A 24,098-nucleotide genomic window follows, 5' to 3' on the forward strand; every position below is an offset into this window, starting at 1 on the left:
CCTTAGTTGCTGAGGCCATTGCATCGAAAAAAGAAGACTGTTTTCAATTCTTTGTAAATAACCTCACTAATTTCAAACTAACTGTGTTTATGGAATTAATTAATAAAATGGAAAATTTGGCATCTGAATCCGTTTTGACTGAATCTATGTCGACAATGTCTTTACCGCAGAAAAGGTTTTACAGACAAAGAGCTCACTCCAACCCTATAGCAGATCACTGTTTCGATTAGTAAGTAAATGTATGGAGTTGAAAGTGAATTGCTGCTTTCTAACAGACATTTTCAGCCCTCAGACCCCAGAGCTCATGGACTGGAGTAAATATTACCCTGGAAAGTTCAATCAGAATCCGGCAAGTCCTCCACAGGTTGAATTTGCCGATATTGGATGTGGTTATGGGGGACTGCTCATTACATTATCTCCGATGTTTCCAGAAACTCTCATGTTGGGAATTGAGATCAGGGTAAAAGTTTCAGATTACGTAATGGACAGAATTGCGGCTTTACGATCTCAAAATCCCGGACAGTATCAGAATATCGCTTGTTTGAGGTCAAACGCCATGAAATATTTGCCAAATTATTTCAAAAAGGCACAGGTCAGTTTTATGGTGGATTAACTTATCTAAAAATCAAGAAGTTGAATGATTGAGTTGCTCGTCTTCAAATTTCACCTAGTTCCAACTTTCATAAGATTCTTAAGCAGTTTGGAACTGCAGATGATTACTTATGTTCAGCAAGAATTTTCAAGTCATTCTTGCGAATCAACAAATGAATATCTTTTCCAAAATTTGTGAACTGAGGCAAAATGATAGTATGCTCATATCTTCCCAACTTATCTTAAGAAATCCAAAGCAAGCATGAAAATAAAGTAAACTTCATCTCCTGATGACGCCAATTTGGTTGGTAAAACGTGGTGCGTGGAGAGGAGTATTATGTTTATCTAGGTGAAAGTGCTTGCTTTGAATTTATTCTACGACAGTTTCACCTTTTATTTACATTTCAATTTCACCAGCTTATACTGTTCATGATCCAAAGTTGAAACTGTTATGAATTCGACTTTTTTATGAAGTCACTTTCGGTAATGAAACTCCTAAAACAATACTTTGTTTCCATGATTGACTGCTGCAGAACTTTACAGAATAAAATACTCCGATTTTTTCAATAAACCCTATTTTTGAAATCGCATTGGCTATATCAGGAATACTCGAAATCAAGAAATGAAATTATGTTGCCAAATTTTGTAAATTTCAGTTTCTCATTCACTAAATATGTAAATGGCACATTATCTTTAAATCAGCTTTTTTTTAATGAGACACTACAAAAACTAAAAACATTGAATTAATTATTGAATGTTGAAGGCACATTGTAAGTTACAAAAATAACATGGGAATCCTTATCATTTTAATAGCCATATAAACCACTTGAAACGTGAAATATGACACTGAGTTGCACTTAACGGCTAGTGTTGATTGTAATGTCATTTTGGAAAATACTTCAATACAGACGAAACTGTGCAAAATCTATATAAAGTGATTTTAACTGCTATTGACTTATATGTACCAGTTGAAACTTTTGAAACTTCTATTTTTCCCATGTGGTACAGTTTTAACCTGAGGAAACCTGATAGAAAACAAACTACATAAAAAATATAATCACATTCATTTCTAGTTTAGTTTTTTAATACTACCAACAAAATCATTAAAAAGGTTTCCTGTAAAGCCGTCTCTTGGTTTCATGAACAATTATATTTGTTGGAAAACATACAATTTTGAGGAATTTTAATCTTTTGAAAAATTAGCAAGTCAAAGTTTGCAAAATAAAATCATGATATGAATGTGACCTTTTACAAGCTTTCATTACTGGAAGTGGGTTCCTGAAATAGTTCGAGTTCAGCTGAGAAAATTTTCTAGGTGTAATTGAAGCTTTTACAAAAACATATCCTCCAAACCTACTCTTCAATTTTTTTCTAGTTGAAAAAGATTTTCTTTCTATATCCAGACCCCCATTTCAAGAAGGCAAAGCATAAGTGGAGAATAGTCAGTCAGAATTTACTGGCTGAGTATGCATACGTTCTAGACGAAGGGGGTGTTGTTTACACAGTAACAGATGTAAAAGATTTGCACGAGTGGATGGTGAAGCATTTTGAAAAACACCCACTGTTCGTCAGAATTTCCGATGAAGAACTGGTAAGTTATTCCGTACCATAGACTTTATAACTGGTGGACTGGTTCTACAATCACGTTTCTGGAAAAAACGAGAATGAATTATCAATGAAAATTTATTTAGTTATTGTCGAATTCAGTAGTTGGTGTCAACGTAACAAACTGATTTTAAATAAATCTAAGTCAGTGCTGATGAAAACATTTGTTAGGAGGGATTTCTGTTGTAATTTAGTCACTTTAAATGACAAAAATATCAAAAGAAGTTAATTTTCTTGGAACTACTTTAGATAAGAATCTCACCTGGAGAAGTCACATACAAAAAGTGTGCAGTGAACTCGATCGAGCAGTTAAAACATTGTTTAGATAGGATTGGTTTACTAAATCTTTACTTTGTGAATGCATACTCCCACATCAGTTTCAACATAATGGCTTGGGGATGTGCAATGGAATTTTCTAGAGTTTTCATCTCTCAGCCTGGAGTACCAAGAAAGTTGTAGACCCGTTTTCAAAAGAGAACGCCTGTTGACTGCACCCTCAATATATATAATGAAATGTCTCATTTTTGTGCACAGGAACCTTGACTTGTACATAAGGAATTTGAGCATTCACAGTCATGATACTCGCCATGCTACTACTTTGAGGGTCCCTTCCCATAAGAGTGGTCTTTTCAAAAAATCTCCATTATATAATGCTAACATTTTCATAACAGACTTCAACTTTCTATAAAGAGGTTGAATTCTGCAAATTTGTTCATTATGGAAGTTAAAAATTTATTACTGGGCAAATGTTACTACAGTCATAAGGAATATTTAGAGGATTCTTTCATAGAAGAATAATAGACAAAGACAAGACAATTTATTTTCCACTGAATGTTACAATACAAGTACCATACATTATGGGAATCGTCACTAATAAGTAGGTTATAATTATATTACAATTACACTTTTTGATCATAAAATAAAATAAATTAATATAAATAAATAGGTACATGTACACACTTTAAAAATTAATAAATGAAATATAAGTTTATCAATACTAATTAGAATTATTTATTAAAAATTTGAATCAAAAGACTACTGTTTCATGTGGTCCGAGTCAAAATTTTCATTCAAAAACTCCTGAACTGAATAATAGCATTTCTGTACTTCTTCTAATTTCTTAATTTCACATATTTTATTGTAGCATTTGATACCTATATAATTGGGATTCTCCTGTCCGATTGATAATCTAGAGAAACATAAATTGATGGTGTCCTTCTGCCGCGTATTATGATTGTGAACATCCTTTCTTGTTTTGAGAGAGTTATGTTTATTTATGATGTGAACAATTATTGAGTAAATGTACAAGCTTGGTAATGACATAATACCCAGCTCAACAAAGTGGTTTTTACAAGATGTTTTGCTAGATAAATTCAGCATGCACCTTATAATTTTTTTTTGAGTGATAAATAATTGACCACTATTATGGGCTTTTCCCCAGAAAATCAGACCATATGACAGGCATGACTGAATAAGGTCAAAATATAGTAGTTTCAGTACTTCCATTGACACTGTGTCACGCAAGTTTCTAATAATGAAGCAATATGAGCTCAGTTTTGAGGATATATGTTCAACATGATCGTTCCATGTGAGTTTTTGATCCAAGTGGACCCCTAAAAATTTTGTACAGGTCAAGTTTTCTAATGATGTTTCTTCAGTTTTAAGTAGTATGCTCTGGTTCACAGTGGCATTTTTTGTATTAAAGTAAACAGCTATTGACTTGTCTATATTCAGAGATATGTTATTATTACAACACCATTGGGTTATGTTTTTGATAGATTCGTCAGCTTTGTCCTGTATTTCCCCCCTTGAGTGTCCAGTGATTATTAAATTAGTGTCATCTGCATAAATAATTGGAGGTTTTATTTACCTCCATGGGTAGATCAGTTATAAATATATTGAATAAGGTTGGTGACAAACATGATCCTTGAGGAGTGCCTATTCTAGTTTCGATCGGCTCGGATCGGACACCGTTGATTTCTACTTGTTGATTTCTATTTGACAGATATGAATGTATCCATTCTAAACACTGGCCTCTAACACCAATATGATACAGTTTAGCTTTCAACAAATTTTGATCAACGGTATCGAACACCCGGCTCATATCAAAGAACAGTCCCATTATGATATATTATATGATATATTATATGATATAACCATTAAGATATATAATCGTTCTAATTTGTGTGTATATGTATGTAGGTATATATATGTACATTTATTTGACTTCGGCAAGCAAAATTGACACATTTTTTATTTATTTTTTCATTAGTATTTTATATGTCTACGTGTATCTATACCTTTGTATATGCAAATATTATTTTTATTCAAGCTTTGATTTCATTGTTTTATTCATAAGGGACTTACTGTTCTTTGTTTTACCTAATTAATCATTGACCTACCATATATAAGCTATGTATCACAAATGGTGAATAAATATTATTATTATTATTGGGAGCATAAGACCCACACACTTTGGACTCACCTACATGGAATTTGTAGATATGACTAAATAGTTTTCGTTTATTTTCATTATACTATTGAAGCCGACTACATTGTCAGCAAGGTATAAGGTGGAAGAGTGATGTTGATAACCGGTACATCAGTTATAAATTCTTTGTTCAGTATTCAAAGTTGAATGTTGATGTTCTAACTGTATTGATTTCATTTGCAGAAACAGGATCCTATAGTTGAGAAACTGTACAGCAGTTCCGAGGAGGGCCAGAAAGTCACTAGAAATAATGGAGACAAATTTTTAGCTGTGTTCAGGAGAATAAAGGATCCTTTTTTTGACAAATAATAAATTTGTCATCATTTTATATTTTCCAAGACCATTTGGAATACGAATGATTGTTATTTATATTTTTAATGTTAATAAACATAACATGACCAACGGCCTCATTTCTTTTGAATTTTACAAGCACAATCATCACACACTGGTAGCAAAAGTTCTACTTCTTTTTCCACCTTTTTCTCATCGTACTCTTCTGGATAGGTCACTCCAAGTTGGAATACTTCTTGAATGCCATCTAATATAAGCTCTTTTAGCGCTCCGGAAAGCACAGGTAATTTTGGTCTGGAGAAGAACTTTTTTATTTCATCCTCCCTGATTTTCTTGATGGCTTCCTTACTCAAAGGCTCCGCGACTCTACTCTGGCTGATTTCTGCATCTAACGTAACTTGATCGTAGTACACTGGATATTGGTTGGTAGATGTTTCCAGCAGTTTTTGGAAAGTGTTGCCGAAAACAACTTCCCTGAAAGCGAAACACTTGATTCTGATTTGAAGCTTGTTGAAACAAGTCTTACGATATCAATTGTCTCATAACTGTCCTGACACTTTCGGAATTCTCAGCACTAAGAGCGGAGTCTGGGTCGTTCTGATTATTGGAACCCGAATATCTTTCAACTATTTTATTTACGTCTACATCCAAGTCCGCTTGTGGGGAACATGTGAAGAGGTTATTCGAACATTTCAAAATATCTAAATCCATGGCATGTATTATGTTGATATCAATATTTATTGATAGTGTCCAAGGTTGTGGTTCTTCTTGTAAAATCACATTGTTATGCTGCAAGGAAAGAATTGAAATAATTTGATAGAACATGTAATTTAAATGTATTGGGCTGAAGTTTATTACTAGAAGTTTTCTACTGAGAAAAAATAATCTTAGTCTATTGGTCAAAAGAGGGCAGTACCATTTCCATTACCAACTAATTTTATACGGAAAGATCACAACTTCAGAGGCATTTTTTCGATTAACTTTGAATATCTTATTGAAGGTGACATGAAAATCAATGACAATTGTTCTAGGTGGAAGAAAAAACTCGGCACAAAGAAACTACCCAAGATGCATCGAAACTGGTGTTTTCCGATTCGCTTTTCTTTAGTCAATAACTCTCGACTCGACAAATGAGATTGATCCAACTTTGAATAAATGTCAATAGATGGTGCAAGAATCGAAATCTGTCACGTGTATTTTGTCATACGTTTATAATACAAAATAACGAAAAATAGTTAATAGAAACATTAGCGTTTACCATCTCTTCAGATCCTGTTTCATTGATAATAAACTGCCCCTCCATTTCTTTAGCACTCTGTCGATGAAGTTCCATTGATTTCTTGTGGACGTACATCCCAGACAGATCATCTACCGTACAAGATAGCGAAATGTCTGTGATGCAAGCTTCGTTGAAGGAAAATATTTTGAGCACAATGGAATGTGATTCTTTGGGCTTCAGGGTACCATATTTGTTGACCACAGTTATTTTCACTACATTACGAATTCCTGCTCTGAAATTAATAATTTTAGCCTTCAAAAGCTGTGCCTTCCACAACGAAATGATTCAAATCCTTTCCAAAATATTGTGAAAGAACTGAAAATTCACAGAACTAAAAACAAAGAATGAAACGAGTGGTTTTAAAATAAAAATTATAAACTGATGGAAATTTATGACAAATTCAGTTGAGTCTTCAAATAAAACTGAAAGTAACTTCTTGATTACTTGGTATGATTTAAATGTCAAACTTACTCTCCCCAATGATATTGTAAAATCCTATCTTTGGTGATATTCTTGATGAAAATAATCCGCTCGGTGGAATTCCACACAAGTAATGGGTCAATAGTTAGGTAATCCGTGGATAAAGTCACCGGTACCTTGTAAGTTGCTGTGCAACTTCTTGTCACTTTATCCAAAAGAAACTCGCTAGCTTTTTTAGCGTGCCTTCCACTCCCCCGGATATTCAACTCCTCCTTGATGGCGTCAAAGTAAATAGGAACAGAAACCTGAAATGCCCAGGAACTGAAAATGTTATTGGTACTCATTGGTTTACCAATCAAAACTAGAGAATATGTGCCGGAGAGCGCACATCAAAAAGTATGATCCGCTGGTTAATGGAAAAACAAAAGAACAGAACTTACATTATAAAAATAATTCAGTCTAATTGTATTATTTTTCGTAGTTAATATTTTTTCGGAAACACTATAACTATATATAGAGAGTGTGTACAGATATATTATCATCTATATCCTATTGAAGGGAACTTTTTCTGAATTGGTGATAAATATAGCTAATGATAAATTTCATTTAATTTTTCTACATTGGTGATTATCAGAAAATTGTTCTTTTGTAAAATATTGTAAATTATCCTCTGAAACAAAAAACGCCGGCCGCCGCTGTTCTTCGTCAATCGACTGTGCCTTGGCCAAAGTCGCACTCAACTTGCGGATCGTTCTAGATGTCGCGTCACTTCGGGAGACTTTCTTATCGGCTTCTAGAGACTTCCATTACGATATATAAACACTACCAACAGGCAGATGGGCCAACTCTAGTTGAAAGTACGGTACAAAGTGCTCCAATGAGGCGATACACATTTGAGTACTGATCTGATGTTTCAGTGAAAGTGTTTGTGTTGTTTCGTCAGTGTAGCAGTGAAATAAAGTTGAGTTCAATTATACAGTATAGTCAATTACTGTCAAACCCACGAGGAAAACGTAACAATATTGAGCTGCCTTGTTTGATAAACATGTACTTTTTTATGTTCTATAGTACATTTCATTGTAGAATGTGTTTCCAGCAAACATGGTGACGTCATTTTCATGTCCATTTTTAGTCGTAATTGGTCGTCTACAAAATGTGACTAATAATACACTTTGAACTGACGTAAATTCATCGATAACAATACGACGTTACATTGGGAATGTGATATATACGTGACAATTTGTGGTGTTAAAACGTAAGTGACCACTGTAACAATGAATTCTGCCAGCCGATTGCAGTTAAATCTGATTGGCCAGCGTAATGAGGTTTGCCTATTTTATCCAATAGATGCAAATGTGTGTGGTGATCATGCTTTGATCATGGATCCATCATTGTTTGAGTTGCTTTTTTGTTGGATGGATATAGTTTAGTTGCCTTCGCTATACTTTCAGTTTTGTTTTCTTTGGAATAAGAATACCTGTAATTAATTGAAAAACCCATAAGAGTAGCCTATTTCACACTTTTGGGATAGGTGATAAACGATTTTTTCCAAAATATTATTGAAGATTCAAATTCTATTCCATCAAATTCAATTTGTAAGCTATTGTTGAGGTTGAGGACATCTTTATGACGTCACAACTGAGACGTCTTTGGTCTGCGGCTTAGGATCGTCACGTTGACTAAAATATTATGTCAAAAATAATGATATCATATTTACTGGGACAACACATTTTACGATTTTAAGTACAAAATTTGGACTTACTTGATATTCCTTAATTTCAATCGGATGAAATTTGATCATAAGGGGCCATGCAGTATACGGTTCGATTTCTCCAGACGGGTTCACAATTTGGAAAATAACGAACCCCTCATATCGACACAGTTCCTGAACGTTTTCGGTATCAATTTCATATCTCGCCGACCTTTTGGTATTGTTGTATAACCAGTACGTTTGAATGGGCGCTTTTTTCCTGCTCATCGCGACGTTAGTTAGGTTCGGTGAAAAGTAGTCTGTGTAGCAGGAGATTTTACCAGCATTTTCCGGAATAGCATAGATGAGGAATATCAGCTCGATAATCCTGCCGTCGCCGAGGTCTAGCATGTACCCCATTTTCGTCCTTCCCGGTATGCTGTACTTCACAGTGATGGTCAGCAGTCTGGAGGATTGTTTCTGTAATGCAATATTCGTCCCAGTATCAGCTAGGAATATATTTTTGGCTACACTTGACGCTTGGAGAAGCAGAACAACTAACAGTGAAGGAATGTTTTGAATGAATCATTTTAACTTAAAAAATATTCAGTGAGTAGTATTTCTTACGAAAAATATATTGTCCGACAATTCTAGGGAAAGCGTTTCTCTATGAGGGCAGTTGTAAACTTGTTTGGTTGTATTGAACGTGTTTTTGGCCTCTTGCAAGTGACAGTCGCACATTTTCTTCCTTTTCAATTCGATTTTCGTCTCGAAATTGGTGGTATTTTCTATGAGAACTGTGACATAACGTAATTCGGGTCCGACTTCAAAATCTGGCAAAGCCATGTGGATTGTTTCAGTGTCTTCTTCTGATATTTGTCCCAGCGCGTCGTTCAACCTGAAATAAACTGTTTGCAATCAGTGTTTTATTCAGAAATTGATGATTTTTTTGTACTGATTCGTTTGGTGATCGAATTTGGAACACTAGCCGCTTTTACCTGTCGAGGTTGAGGAATTCCCACATGTGTTTCTTATTGAAAAGGGGCCCAAAATCGTGTTCAACCACGTCTTCTAACTGAAAAGGATGCATTATTTCAAACATAAATGATATATAATAACGATTTTGTTTCATAATAAAAATTAGTTATGATTGGGTTTTGGGAAAAATGAAAATTAAAAATCATTATAGAAGATGTACGCTGTCTGTTGAGAAAATAGGGTGAATTTTCATTTTTCGTTTTGTATAATGTTTGAAGTTTCCTACATTTTTTTGTATGAAGATGGAGAAGCGAGAGCCAAAAAACTCTTTTTTTTTTTAATTCAAGCCGTGTGTTGAATCACCTGTAAACGAGGAAACTGACAATCATAAATAAACTTGTACAGTTCTATTGGTTCAGCGTGAAAGTCCACCGCCTCCGTATACTCTGATATCCTGTTCGAGTAAACTACGGTTATTTCGTTCGACCCCAAGGATTGGGCGCATCCCTCCACCTGAATCTCTAGTTTTTCACCCGGTTTCACCTCACCCGAGCTGGGGATGATTTGGAATTGATCCTGGTTGTGAGACCTGTTTATGCATCGCATCTTGAAGAACACTGCTATGTCTCCGAAATTGAACACGTGAAATTGTGACTGGATAACTTTTCCCCACTGGACGATGTTGAAGTTGTAAGAAGTTGGAGTTGCCTGAAAATTAGGAATATATTTGTCAATTTGTGAGAAAATTCGGTTTTGGGGTGGGTATTCCCGGGCTAAGTCTTGAAACCAATCAGGTACTTCGAGTATTTGATAATTTTTAAAAAGAACAACAGTTTATATGCCTCCAGTCGAGCGTAACACATCACACCACTCAATTGCCCCACCAATCAACCAAACGCTTTCCACCAAACATGCCACAACTATAGCCTAGGCCTAGAGGGAAGTGTAAATACATATTACTGGAGTTTTATCCCAACACCAAACCATTATTTTCAACACCTCAACACGACGATCAATCTTTTACGATAATAAAAATAATTTATTGAATAGTCTCTTCATCCAATGTAACTCCACCGCGAATTTCTCAAGTGAAATATTTAGTCATGAACTTTATTCACCAAACAAATATAGAAAAATAAACACACTTACACATAACTGTGCATATGTGAAGTCGGTGTAAACAGTGAATTCAGTTTCGTAAGTGAGGCCGACCAATTCCTGGAATTTTCGTAAGATCTGGAAATAGATCTTTCCACTTGTTTTCTTCTGGAAACATACACTTGCGGTATAGTTACATGTTAGAAGTATTTCGTCATATGGTTCAAGATCTGCCTCAGTAGGATCCAGTTGAACCAATTCACTGTCTCCGGTATCGATAACAAATCTGAAAGATATTGTTTTAAATTATCCTCCAATGTTGAAGCTCTTTGAACCTTTTAAAAGTGATAGCATCAACAGAACAATAATTTAACATAAGTATTAGTGCTGGATCGCAAGGGAGTCAACGATCATGTGTAAACAGAGGTCCTTGTCCTTCCTTTTGCCGAATGAAAGAGAAATTCATTCGATGGAAACTTTCTTAAAATCCAGCTGAACCTGGGAGAGATGAGAGAACTGTCCGGGGGTTACTATCCTCTTTTTACTGTGGCCGATCTTATGTGGTTATGTTTCGAAAGATTCAAGAACTTGGAAAAGGTTAGTATCTTCTTTCACTAAAATACTAGCTTTCAATAAAAGGAGTAACTTCTCAAGAATGATAGCAGAAAAGTCCTCAAAATATATTCTTTCTAGAAAAACTATCTTCTCAGGAAAAACTACTGGAAGTTGCAAGGGGAATCTGATTAAAAACACAGGAGAAGTAAAAAAATATCTCATAACAAAATTTTATGTCTGTATTTCCACAAACTGAGGACTTGACATTATAAACCTTCTGAAAATGACGCACATCATCAGTGAAAAGCAATTAGCAGCTGAACGTAATAGATTTTATAACAATCCAAATTCTCTCCCAGAATAGTAGGGGCAAATTGATTATTAAATTTAGAATTCCACCACATGAAATTTGACTTCATCTTATATGGCATAAAAGCATTTCGAAAAACTATAACTGTTACTGTTACTATTGGTCAATATTTGAAAAGCATATTGGACTTATTCCAATGTGAAGCATAATCTTAATGGTAGAATTAAAGCTCATGATGCCAGGTTTTTTAAGTAGAAAGACCAAAAAAGGAGTGTATATAGTTCAAGGTCATACACAAAGACAGATTCGATCGCCATACGACGTGCTCATAGCCCAAGGTCATTTGGGGGTCTTCAAGGTCATGTAAACTGCATATTTCACAAGGTCGACGCCATTCAAGGTCGAAGTTAAGTGGTGGGGGAAGTAAAGAACCGTCACTAGCACCCTACTGATTGTTAGCATTTGAAATCCAATTTTTTTCATATTCTTAGGTGGATTTTGATCAAAATTGACTATAATATTGAGTAACATCATGTCAGATATGGATTTATTAACATCAGAAATGTGTCATTTGAAGCAGTTGGAAGGGAAACAGCAATAAGAGAGGCTAATGAACAGAATATAAAAAAAATAATTTGACTGAGTGTGCATTGATCCAATTATTTATTGAATTAATGCAAAAAAATCCCTCTTTCAATTAAAATGTACTCATGACAATTAATGTGTACCTACTATTACTTTTAATATTAAAACCAACCTTAGATGGTGGCAGGAGGTGTTCCGCAAGGATACCGTCGCCATCCCATAAGTATGAGCTTGTATACGTTCTAAGACAACAACGTTATTATCTCCAATTTGAACTGAAGGTAGAGCGCAAACACCACTGAAACTTATAGGAATCTTCTTCTCTTCTCGACTGTTTAACTCCAAATACCAAGTCTCGAAAAATTGCCTCTGGCCAGCCTCGCAAGTTCTAAGCTGAGCCTGGATGATGACGTAATCCTCAATAATACCCGCTGTTGGTTTCATCGCCATGTTCCTAAAAATAACGATGAATAGAAACGAAAACGTTTGTACGAAATGGAGTTCTAGTACGTGCTGTATGGAGGGACCAGTTTGTACATTACCGGAACGGGACCTACGTTACGAATTTTGAAATTTTGGATCGTGACATCTTCAGGCAAACACACCGGAAACGTTATTTGTGGAGGACTTATTTCGACGTTGGTTATCACGAAGGCTTCCGAAGTGAAAGAATTACCTGCATGAGCAAAAAAAAGGGTTTGTTCAAACTGTTTCAGTAAGCTGGAGACGTGGAACTCACCTTGGAGGACAATGCTTGCCGTGAAGGGTACATTCCAAGTGCCGATTGTTTTCATTTCTGACACCCAGTAGACTTGGGCTGATAATGATCTGCTGTAGATACAGTTGTTGTCAGGCGGTGTAAAATAGAACTCGAAGAAAAACGAATGATTTGGAGATATTTGGGCTCTTTTGGGATTGGCGCAAAAAATTTCATCATCTGCAAATATATTTGGCTGAAACTGGAGGTGATTTGCAAAGGATAGGTTTGTTTTAGTAAACACCATGAATAAGTACCTTGGCCTACTATTAGATGACAAGTTGACTTTTGGTTTTCAAAACTGTGAGAACCCAGATTAAATATTAGCAAGATTGTTGCAAGCTGTTGCTGAGTGTAGTGAATGGTGCTTATAAATCAATACTCTGCGAAACATGTCTTCTGAAAAAGATCTCTCCGAAAGCATTGAAAATTCAAAATGCAATGGGAAACTCGAAGTAAAGAAGACAAAAACCATTCGTGAGAGAAAATTCTTGACGATTGATTAGTGGCAATCAAACTACATGTTGAAAATTAAGTTACTGGGATCTGGGACACGAGTTATAAAGAAAGGCACACTTCTAAGAACTTATATCGACAATTGAAACGAACGAGAGAAGGCATGACAGGTCGAGCAGTGAAAGGTAACTTCATTCCTGAGCAATACTCGATAATTCAGAGTCTATTAATTTAGGATTGGGAAAAGACACGAGTCCAGATTGTGACCTGCGTAGATCAGAAGATTCCCCATAGAACTGACCAACGACGTGGACATGAAGAAAATGGAAGGGTTATACTTTGCTAGATGTGAAAATCTGCCTGAACTACCTTGTCCTGGATTAACAATAAACGCTGTTAAGGAAGATTTAGAAGTACTGGACACATTTGAGATCTAATGAGATTACAGATCCAAAAACAGTATTTTCCATACTTGTTACATACATTTTTTTATCTTATAAACCATGTAACAGTTTCATCTACGATATGCTAAGCTCCGCATTAGGGAAACTGATAAATGTCAAAGGCGGATTGGCAATTGAAAAGAAAACAATGACTCCAACAACTAAAAAAAGATGAAGATATTCAAGTCCTGGCATTTACGTCACTCATACAATTAACGTCAGTTACACGTGTGCATATTTCCATTGTAAAAATTTTGGGATTTGATTTGTCACATGGTGCCGTCACGAATTTTTCAAGGCTTTGTGATCCGCGGGTGGAATATTTGTAAAAGAGATGTCACAGCCAGTCCACATTATCATGTCTATGGTTGAAATTGGATACACGCTAACTGGTCACATTTTGCGGGATATTTCAAAAAGAGCGGCTGGCAATATTAAAAATAGAGGTTTCATCTATTCAGTGAAGAAGTCTAACTTGTGTGTGTTTGTTCAAGTGTTAATTGAAATATTTTCGACACAAGAAAACTAGTGGACTTCTTGGATCGTTATTGTAAATTCACCAGCAGACGTTTGAAGCTTCACAAATCACCTTCTACCCAAAATACTTCGATGTCATGCTTCATATTATTTGTCACACTAATAGCTTGCCGTTTGTAAGCTGGTCGCCCTCCTCCATTCCACTGATTCGACTCCAAGTTGATAACTCTTCCAAAATCTATGAAATTCCTACTCAAAGAAATCGGAGGTAAAACAGACAGATCTATTTTCGAACACTCTGTATTCCCGAGGATTTCGTTGGTCGGCAGGGGATAAGGCTGGAATATTACATCTTTTGGCTCGATTTTTTCTTTTGTTAATATGCCGATGAGGTCCACAGATAAGGGTTTCTGAAAATAAAATGGAATGTCATGCCAAAAAGATAACTAGGTAGTAAAAACGCATTTGAAGCAGCTAGTCGTTCCAACTCGAAACGTTCTGTCAATAATATAACTAACTATGAAAATCACGAACTATTTTTGTACCGAAACCTATAGAAACTGAGACATATCGAACTTACGTGTCCCCAAACGAAACATGTGAGTTGCTGGCTGAAAACTCCCCCCGATTTTGGCGCGAAAAACACCGCTATATACATGTGTTTTCGAATCACTCCTTTACGTGGTTCAACTTGGAACAGTTCTTGTTTCTCATCAAAATCGAACATGAATTCAGCGGGGACATCAGACGAATTCACTATTTCGAAAACTTTTTTGGTTCTCTTCTTAGGTGGATGAAGAAAGAAATGGATGACATTTGTAGACGTACTCAGTTGTGGACCTGGAAGGTAACTCATAAATAAAATGATGTAACGCTACCAAAAGTGTCACATTGATTTAACTTTTAAATATTCATTGATTTAATATTAGTACCTACTAGTAATTGAAGGTTAGGTTAGAGGTAAGGTTAGGTTGGGTTATATTTCAATTGTGCTACTGTCTCATTAATATACCCGATCATTTGAAGTACAAATACTAGCTGTGTTGTCCAGAGAAATTGAATTTTACCTTTAGTCTCTCCTTTAGCTACTATTTTGACGACGTTGTAACCGTTATCCACAAATTCAAAGCAGCCTACATCTTTGTAAAAAGGAATCGTCGGCAAATAGTCAACTTTCAGTTTGATAAAGGCTGCATTTGCTTTCACGAATCCTTCCTTTCTTTTGAAACTGAAGGCGGGATTGTAGAAACCCACTGACGCGTCTCTCTTTATTCTGTAGCTTGCCACATCCTTTGAAGGAAATTTATTCAGGAGAGTTTTTGAAGCTTTTCAATGTATCTCACCTCTTGGTTGAAGTTTCGTATGGAAACAGTTTTTGTGTATTTCCCAAAAACTGCCACTTTCCCAAAGTCGAGCACAATCTTCTCTATTACTTTAGATTCTTCGCTTACCTTTGAGAGTCCCTGAAAACAGGAAATATTCTGTGGATCGGAGAAATCGACGTGACATCGACATATTTCCTCCATTTTGTTACTGTGACAACTGCTAAAGTGTCAAATGCTGCCTTAAGATTCTTGTTTTTTTTTAAACTGACCGTTACATGATGAAAATAAATCCTTGATAAACTTTTTTAACAATACTTCTTTAAGAGATTAGGTTGTTTCGAATGTTTTGTCCCTTTTCATGAATCTACTTCAACCCTTGAGTTGACCAATAATTGACTACACTGAATAATCAAACTTAACTTTATTTCACTTTAAATACAACAAATACTTCAACTAAAACCTCAACTATTATTTGAATGTCTATCGCCTTACTATATCACTTCGCGCACCGCACTGTAGCGTCCACTTGACTGTCCCGATATCCTCCTGGCTAGCCTTTAAATATCGTAATCGAATGTTGTAGAAATTTCGCCAAAGTTCTGTCGAAGTCGGTAGCATTATTCTCGCTGCTTCTCAAGTGGCGGGGAATCATCGTACTTTCGCGCGCTCTTAACTACGCCACGTTTGGTTTATGGTTACCAGTGGCGGCCGGCGTTATTTTTTTTTCGGGCATGATTTACAACACTATCCCCTTACCTGAGGTTGTTCGCCTCAAACAACATTCCAAGAGGGGACATCACGATCCATGTAAGGACTCAGCCTCTCTATGTGGACAACTTTAGGCTTGCTTCTGGGTCACAATCGGATTCTGTACACCAGATCGTTTATCTTTTTGGTCCCAAGTAAGGTCCATGCCATGTTTTCTGCATCTTGGGATGCAAACCTTTCCGATGTTGGGGTTGGTAGATCCATACTGCATCGCTCTCCATCGCTCTGCATCGCAGATTTTATCTTTATCCTGTCGCTGGAAAGCTGTAATTTGGTCTTGACAAATTCGTGAAGTACCATTTCTAGTTTCTCCTTTTGGTAATTCATTACTCTGAAAGACGTAACTCTTGAGATTCATCGAAAGGACTGCCACACAATACATCTATCGGAAGCTTCAGTTCCCTACCAGTTAACAACATGGATGGTGTGCAACCTGTCGCGTCATGTTGGGAGCTTCTGTATGACAACAGAAAAAGAGGAACCAATTTATCCCAGTTTCTTTGGTTTTCGGAGACAAACATCGAGAAGTAGTTATTGATGGTGCGATTATGCATTTCGATCATTCCATCGGATTGTGGGTAAAGAGCAGTGGTTCTTGTCTTCTTTATTCCCAACACAGTCATCATTTCCTTCCATAAATCCGATTCGAAATTGCGGCCCCGATTCGAATGTAGTTCTTGGGGTACTCCGTGTTTGGCAATTACGTTCTGTAACAGGGCTTCTGCTACCGTTTTCGCCTCTTGGTTGGGTAAGGCTACTACTTCAGGCCATTTGGAAAAGTAATCGATCACAACCATAAGGTACTTGTTACCGGATGTGGTCATAGGGAATGGTCCCAAAATATCGACTGCGATTCTGTTGAAAGGACACTCACTGAGGTACCGCTTCAACGTCCTCTCTGCCTTGTCTTCGGACTCTATCTCGAAGAGCACAGGTCACAGCGCTTGCACCACTCTTCCACGTCTCGATGGCAATTAACCCAATAGTACCTCTCACGCATTCCCGCTAGAGTTCTATTTACTACGAAATGCCCCCCAGTGCTACCATCGTGGAGCTGTTCAAGAATACTCGGGATACACCTCTCAGGAAGGATCGTCTGGAATCTGTGGGTTCTTCCATCCGGGCTTTCCCATCTCCGAGTGAGTAGGTCATCTCGAATGCTCATGGAGTCCCATTGAGGCCAGTAACCCTTCTCCTGCTGGCCGTGCTTGGAAATCTGTTGCCATTCCGGTCTCGCTCCTTTGGCAATCCATTCTCGTACAGTTTTCAAGACGGGATCCTCCTTCTGCGCTACGATGATGTCTTGCCTCATCCGGACGGTAGTGTCACCCTCAGAGGCTATTGACGACCGTACCACACCGTGGTCAGGTGATTCCTCAAATTGTCTGATCCTTACAGGTTGCTACCCTCCGGGTCAGAGGGAACCCGAAGCGGCGCGGCGGGAGGTAGGGGAGCTTATCTCTCTATCAGAGCTGTCCATAAAGGAGTCTCTGCGCGCTACCTTATCAAGTCTGATGGAAAGTTCTTTTTCTGTTAACTGGGCATCCTCAGTAACCCTTTTCGAGTCCGGCGATTCTTTTCGAAGTTCCCGAAAAACCTCTTCAAACTTTTTATCGACTACTGCAAGCTTTTTTTCAAGTTCTTCTTCAAATTTTTTTCGACTCCTTCAAGCTCCTACTTAGAATTTCTTTCAACCGTATCAAGCTTCTCATCGACTAGTTTTTTTAATCCCTCCGTTGTTTCATGAGAAGTTTTGAAATCTTCAAGTAAAGAATGTACATCTGATTGTATTTTTCTTGTTGCTCCTGAATATTTACCAGTAATTTACGATATTCTTCTCTGTTTCTTTCTTGTTTTTCCACAATATTCACATTTTCTTAAGTTCGTCGTAATCGACACTCATTGTTTTCACCATATGACAGAGAATTTTCAGTCAATTATTTCACTTCCGACACCAAATGTTACGTAAGTTTGTTTGGGTTATATAGAATAATAACTTGTCTGAATGAAAGAGTGGAGGAAATAATAAGTCTTTCTAGGTATTCTTTATTAGGAAGCAAAAATAACAAAAACAACCAAAATCATTGAGGTAGATAACATTCCTAAATCTAAAAAATCAATCTATATTCAACAAAAGGAACTTTTCTATAAGTAGTGCATTTCCAAATCTGGCAAGACTTCTTTGTACCTCAGTGCAATATTTTTATTTTCCATATTCTACAGCTTTCTACCTCAGTCTGAATACGATGCAACGCAGTACAAATTTAAACTTCTAATATTTGGGACAGAGTTAAGCGACGTATTGTTTGAAGAAAATCAGCATTTTCTGTCAGAGTAGGTAACATTTTTTTTATATAGTTTCCGAAAACTCTTCAGGAGAAAATCTTTAAATTATATTTGACTGAAAAACCTTATACCTAGATAATTTCGACAAACTGTAAAAATTACTGTCAAATGTCAAATCCTGCTGATGGCAAGAATACAGTGTTGCCAGTTTGTGCAACTAAAAGTAGTATAAACCAGCCTGAATTACATTTGAGCCTAGTGGAATATTTTGCTTGCTAAGCTGCTAATAGAACGAGTACATCCCAAATTAGTTGGAATTATGTATTTGACAAAGCGAAGAATTTAAACGGGTCATTTAGTGCTATGTGTATGTATACTATTTTCTCATCTTGACTATTTCCTTATCTTAATAAATTTTTGTTCGATTCTAAATAAGTTATTTCCACAGGAAATTGAATTCAGTCTTTATAGTTTTACTGGTAAGCATTATTAATTATGCCTGCTTGAGAAATAGAAAGCTGCAAAACAGGAATTACTTTTCAATGGCAGAAGAATATCGTAACTGAAACTAAACCTACTAAAAATATACTAGATTTAATTTGTTCTGTACAGTCCGTCGAAAAATCAGTTGACAAATAGTTGATATCAGATTCAGTCACTTCAGTAGTTCGACCACAAGAATTTCTGAGGAACTCCTGGGCAGAGTCAGCATTGCAATTAATGCTATTGCATACAGACACATTTACTTTCTGGAAATACTTTTCCATTTCTGCGAAGAATTCGCATTTCCAAGGATTTCCGTAGGTAAAAATTTCTTTGACACCCGGTAAGTTTTCGTGAAGCGTTCGAAAGCTAAAGCTACTTAAGTTGTTATTACTGAGATCCAAAACAGTAAGAGAATTTTGTACTTCGTACTTGAAGGTAACTGTGAGATTCCTAATCTCGTTTCTGTTCAGCCAGAGATATCGTAAGTTAGGAATGTGGCTGAAGTAATTGAAATAGTTGACGTATTCAAACTTATTGCTAACTAAATCTAGGATCTCGAGACTGTCCAATCCTATGAGACCGTATGGTTTAATCTGGACCAAATTATTGTTGCTTAAATGTAGAGATTTGAGACTCCCCAGACCATTGAAGGAACTGGTTTGAATCTCTGTCAGATTATTATACCTTAATTGCAGATCTACAAGACTAGCAAGCGACTTAAAGTTATATTGTACCAAGTAGTTAATACTGTTGTTGTTCATGTAAAGAAAGCTCAAGCTCCTCAAGTCCGTGAAGGCTTTGGGATGAATGCTGGCAATTTTGTTGTTTTCCAGGTAGAGAATTTTCAAGTTCTTCAGAGGCTTAAATATGTTTTCCTCCAACTTGCTCAAACTATTGTGACTCAGATACAAATATTTCAAGTTGTTGAGCCCGTTGAAAGCTTCGGAGTTGATGAAAACTACCTTGTTGTGATTCAAGCTTAGGATATCGAGATTTTCCAACCCCAAAAAAAGATTGTTCATCAGTATTTTCAGATAGTTCCTGCTCAAGTCGAGCTGGGTCAGCATTTTGATTCCGTCAAAGCACATGCTTTCTACCGTCTGTATGCTGTTGTTGTGAAGGTTCAGGAACTTCAAGAGAAGGAACTTCCTGAAGGCGAATTTTCTCAAAACCTTGATGCTTGCCCCAGACAAATCCAAAATCTTGATGTTGTTTCTTTTGGGGAAAGTGAAAGTGCTCTCATCCAATACGTCCAGAGTGCAGTTGCTGCATTTCACCCAGTGTGTTCTGTTTAGAGGAATGTCGAAGTTGTGAAAGAAGTTCGAATTGGCGTTGCTGCAAGTCATTTGTTGTCCTTGTAGGACGCTGAGGTGAAATTTGCAGATCTGCTTGGCTTCAAAGTTTGTTTGGACTTCGAGGAGTGTCAGAGTTGCCACTAGTAGGATCCATCTTGCCATTGTAACTAGAAATAGAAAAACTTCATTTTGAAAGAGTCGAATATAAAAATTGGAAGTAAAATGATATTCCATCATTAGTTTTCTTTAGGCAAAATTTCCATGGTCTGAAATCTTTCATATGATGTACCTACTGTTTGGAACCTTTAGTGTAGTAATGAATATTACTGGAGTTTTTTCCCAACACCAAATCGTTATTTTTACCCCTCGACACGTGTTTCGATCACCAAGTGATCATCTTCAAGAGGAAGATAAAACTAGAAACTACTCAAAAATAAAGCTATTTATGCTATTCAGGTACATCATGCAGGTAGGTAATCAGTAATACCACCCATACAAGTGTATTGTACGTTTTTCTTTTGCGAACCTATCATATGTTAGAGGGAAAGTCAAAAGACAATGCACCAAAAAATTCAACCCAGCACGTTTGTGCTGTCCACAGTGATGTGAACTGTGAGGAATATACCTGTACGTGCTTGTTTCTTTTCTAAATATATCGTATTCTAACCCTCCATCTTTGCTCCTCATTACCAAAACGTCAAGAAATGGTAGTTGTCCCTTATTTCCTAATTCATACGTGAATTTTATTGATGGACATCTATTATTTAAAAAGGAAATAAAGTCGTCGATATTCGATTTTTTGGTATCGAATACCGCGAAAATATCATCCACATACCTTAGCCAATTCCTAGGAAAATACTTTGACTTTTCTTTAGTTTCCATTTCGAATCTGCTCATGAACAGGTCTGCCAGGTAGGGGGACAAGGGATTTCCCATGGCCGTTCCTTCCTGTTGTTCATAAAAGCAACCTTCTACCTGGAAACGATTTTGTTTCATACACAAATCGGTAAGAGAAACGAATTCATCGATTTTGTTGTTATTGAAATTATTTTTCTCTAGTAATTCTCTGAGGTATTGCAAGGTCTGTGGAATTGGGACGCTAGGAAATAAGGAACTAACATCAAAAGAAACCAAAATTTCACCTTCTTGCAGAACCACGTTTTTTGTATGTTGTACGAACTCTAAAGAGTTTTTTATACTAAAACCTGGTTCCGCAATAGACAAGGTTTCAAATTCCTTGGTAGGTTGGCTATTTGGTAGGTAGGAGCTCCAATAGCTGACACGATGGGGCGCATTGATTTTCCCGGTTTATGGATTTTTGGGAGGCAATATAGTTTCGACACCGTTGGGTTGGAAACTTGTAACTTTCGTTTCAGTTGAGGGGTAAGTATGTTGTCGCATTTCTTTAGGACGTCTTTTACTTCTGCAATCATCTTTGGTAACGGGTTCCTGGACAATTTCGCATACGGTCCGTTAGTAATGAGAGTATTGACCCTTTCGTAGTAGTCCGATTTATCCAGAATTACTACTTTGTTACCTTTGGACCTTATAGACAGACAAAAAGATCTATTAAAGTGAGATATAAGGAACACATAGCACACTTAAAATATGGAAGACCTGAAAAATCAGCAGTCGCCCATCATATTTTGCAACAAAACCATTCCATAGACTTCAGTTCTTTAAGATTAGTAAGACAAGTTAACAACAACAGGCAACTAGATGCCTATGAGAGTGTAGAAATAAGTAAACATAATAATATTATGAATAACGATAACGGACCAATACCAAATAGCATACTATATAGCTTGTTGAAATAATATTGTTGGGTTTACTGATTACTACAAAAAGACACATTGTAAATATATTTAGATAGGCAATATTGTGAAACTAATTTTATATAGCTGAAAATTGTTCTATATATAGCTGTAACATTTAAACATACATAAGGACATATTGTAAAATAATAGAAAGGCCAATTGTAAAATTAATTTAGGGTGGTACACTTTTATGGGTGGTATTACTGATTATCTACCTGTATGATGTACCTGAATAGCATAAATAGCTTTATTTTTGTGTAGTTTCTAGTTTTATCTTCCTCTTGAAGATGATCACTTGGTGATCGAAACACGTGTCGAGGTGTAAAAATAACGATTTGGTGTTGGGAAAAAACTCCATTAATATTGAAATTTTTCAGAATATAAACTCGTTAATCCTTAGCTCGCACAAGTTTCGACTTCTGAGGGTTGTCGTTCGTAGGGGTGCGGCAGCTGGTTAACGAAAAAATAGATTTCAAACCGACTTCTACACAGATCATCCTCACAGGAATGTAGAACATGTTTCAATCTGAGTAGGTACTTAGCTAAAAATATATCAAATTTCTGATACTGTCACATGTGATAAACCCAACAATAGCAAAACATTATTGATAACAACGATGTAAAAGTTTAACAAACTGAAACACAAGCTGAAAATAGTTGAGAAACCTCATGAAAAATACCAGACATTAGCAAAAATACAAAGAGTTGTAGACTACAAGGTATTGAATATAATGAAAAACTGAAAATAAAGTGAACTCTCACTTTTAGAGAACTTCTGAACTTCGGAAGGAAAGTTTTTTCCTACGTTTTCATTAACCCCTCTCCCCCTTTCGGTTGTCGAAATATTGAATTCTTGTATCAACTAGTTTTCAGCGATAAACGATAATTAACAAATTGAGTTGCTGGTTAAAATTGAACAACTTTTATCTTTGTTGAATACGACAATTTGTTCACATAGATTTTTTTGGCATAGTCTTGAGAATTGATATAATGAATCCTAATCAACAAAAATATTCTTATAAATTGATGTATGTAGCCGTTACTACGTGGTAGGAAATCATAATGAAGAAAAGAGAAATGAAACCACTTTTACTTGTAACTAACGTTACTGCAGTGGTAACAAATATAGAAAGTTTCATTTCTCTTTTCTTCATTAACAAAAATATTATTTCTCACCAAAGTATGTATTAAATTTATCTTTTTATTTGATATAAATAAATATAATAATATATAACATTTAGAAAGTGCCATAAACATAAAAACAACCATGAATATCTTGTGAATACTTTCTTAATTTTGCAAGCACCAGAAAGTATATATTTTCTTTAATCATCACAGACTTTTAATTGCCACCGAGTTTCTAAATTATCTAAAAAAATAAGAGCTATGATACCTTGAGTATTTTTTTGCACAAATGCAGCAGTTCAATGCAGAATTTCATCTATTTGAATGTATTTTGAATGGGATTTTCCCAGAAATGCATCATTTAGAAGTTATTATTGAAAAAACAAGGTTTATGGAATACTCTTTCCGTACCAGAATAAAAAAATTTAACCAAACTCCTATACACTCTTTTTTATTGACGAAAATGAATAAGTTAATATCGATTATAGCTTTTCTGGGTATAGTAGAAATTTCACACACATAGGCAACGTTGCATGGGCTTAGCGCAATCTTACTGAGCATATGCAACCACGAATACATAGGACGGCGTTATGTGTTTTCTGTACTTAACATAAACCAGATAATTTTAAAGTACGCCAAAACAATATAAATGGCAATAGCAGCAAAACTGTATGTAGATTTAACGTTATTGATATGAATGAAATTATAAAAAGTTGTATTAAACTACTTACGACAAGAACTTTCTTTCCCAACTGTAACACCGGGTCACCTTGATCTCTACATTTCCGCACAAAACTACATTGTTCTTGGATTCACACTACTGCGTCTCAGTCCACTTTGTAAATGCCAGTATACTGTTTATTATTCCTTTTAAACAGACAGCGAACTGTCTATAACTATGATGAAACTCAGGTTTCTCGAAACAATGTGAGTTCGTCGATCATTTACCTTTTTAATAGTGTTTGCCGTT

The 24,098-nt window shown here is 36.0% G+C and overlaps 3 protein-coding genes across 6 annotated transcripts; 1 reads left to right on the forward strand and 2 right to left on the reverse strand.

The window, feature by feature from the left end:
- Positions 1-38: 38 nt before the first annotated feature.
- On the forward strand, positions 39-5,093 carry LOC111518314 (tRNA (guanine-N(7)-)-methyltransferase). The gene is made up of 4 exons (XM_023174731.2): positions 39-229; positions 286-592; positions 1,967-2,182; positions 4,871-5,093. The coding sequence occupies exons 1-4, from the start codon at positions 90-92 to the stop codon at positions 4,994-4,996; spliced, it is 789 nt and encodes a 262-aa protein (XP_023030499.2). The 5' UTR covers positions 39-89; the 3' UTR covers positions 4,997-5,093.
- Positions 5,068-15,575, reverse strand: LOC111518313 (cilia- and flagella-associated protein 65). 3 transcript variants are annotated; one of them, XM_023174729.2, is made up of 16 exons: positions 15,370-15,575; positions 15,094-15,316; positions 14,607-14,866; positions 14,139-14,436; positions 12,633-12,830; positions 12,404-12,569; positions 12,066-12,347; positions 10,495-10,729; positions 9,709-10,053; positions 9,366-9,442; positions 8,995-9,265; positions 8,440-8,847; positions 6,729-6,982; positions 6,237-6,489; positions 5,505-5,767; positions 5,068-5,452 (listed from the first exon to the last, which is right to left on the reverse strand). In XM_023174729.2, the coding sequence occupies exons 1-16, from the start codon at positions 15,550-15,552 to the stop codon at positions 5,095-5,097; spliced, it is 4,074 nt and encodes a 1,357-aa protein (XP_023030497.2). In that variant the 5' UTR covers positions 15,553-15,575; the 3' UTR covers positions 5,068-5,094. The 3 variants fall into 3 exon arrangements, with proteins under 3 accessions (XP_023030497.2, XP_074031618.1, XP_074031619.1); XM_074175517.1 differs by lacking the exon at positions 15,094-15,316 and having other exon boundaries at positions 15,478-15,556; XM_074175518.1 differs by lacking the exons at positions 6,237-6,489; positions 6,729-6,982.
- A 2,570-nt stretch (positions 15,576-18,145) lies between these two features.
- Positions 18,146-24,003, reverse strand: LOC111517760 (uncharacterized). 2 transcript variants are annotated; one of them, XM_023174024.2, is made up of 2 exons: positions 23,860-24,003; positions 18,146-20,353 (listed from the first exon to the last, which is right to left on the reverse strand). In XM_023174024.2, the coding sequence occupies exon 2, from the start codon at positions 20,346-20,348 to the stop codon at positions 18,945-18,947; it is 1,404 nt and encodes a 467-aa protein (XP_023029792.2). In that variant the 5' UTR covers positions 20,349-20,353; positions 23,860-24,003; the 3' UTR covers positions 18,146-18,944. The 2 variants fall into 2 exon arrangements, with proteins under 2 accessions (XP_023029792.2, XP_074031621.1); XM_074175520.1 differs by having other exon boundaries at positions 23,863-23,979.
- Between the last annotated feature and the right edge of the window lie 95 nt (positions 24,004-24,098).

This window comes from Leptinotarsa decemlineata, unplaced genomic scaffold (assembly GCF_025532065.1).
Source record: "Leptinotarsa decemlineata unplaced genomic scaffold, Ldec_3_MD MMD2_tig00001064_RagTag_RagTag, whole genome shotgun sequence".
In the NCBI taxonomy this organism is placed as follows: domain Eukaryota; kingdom Metazoa; phylum Arthropoda; class Insecta; order Coleoptera; family Chrysomelidae; genus Leptinotarsa; species Leptinotarsa decemlineata.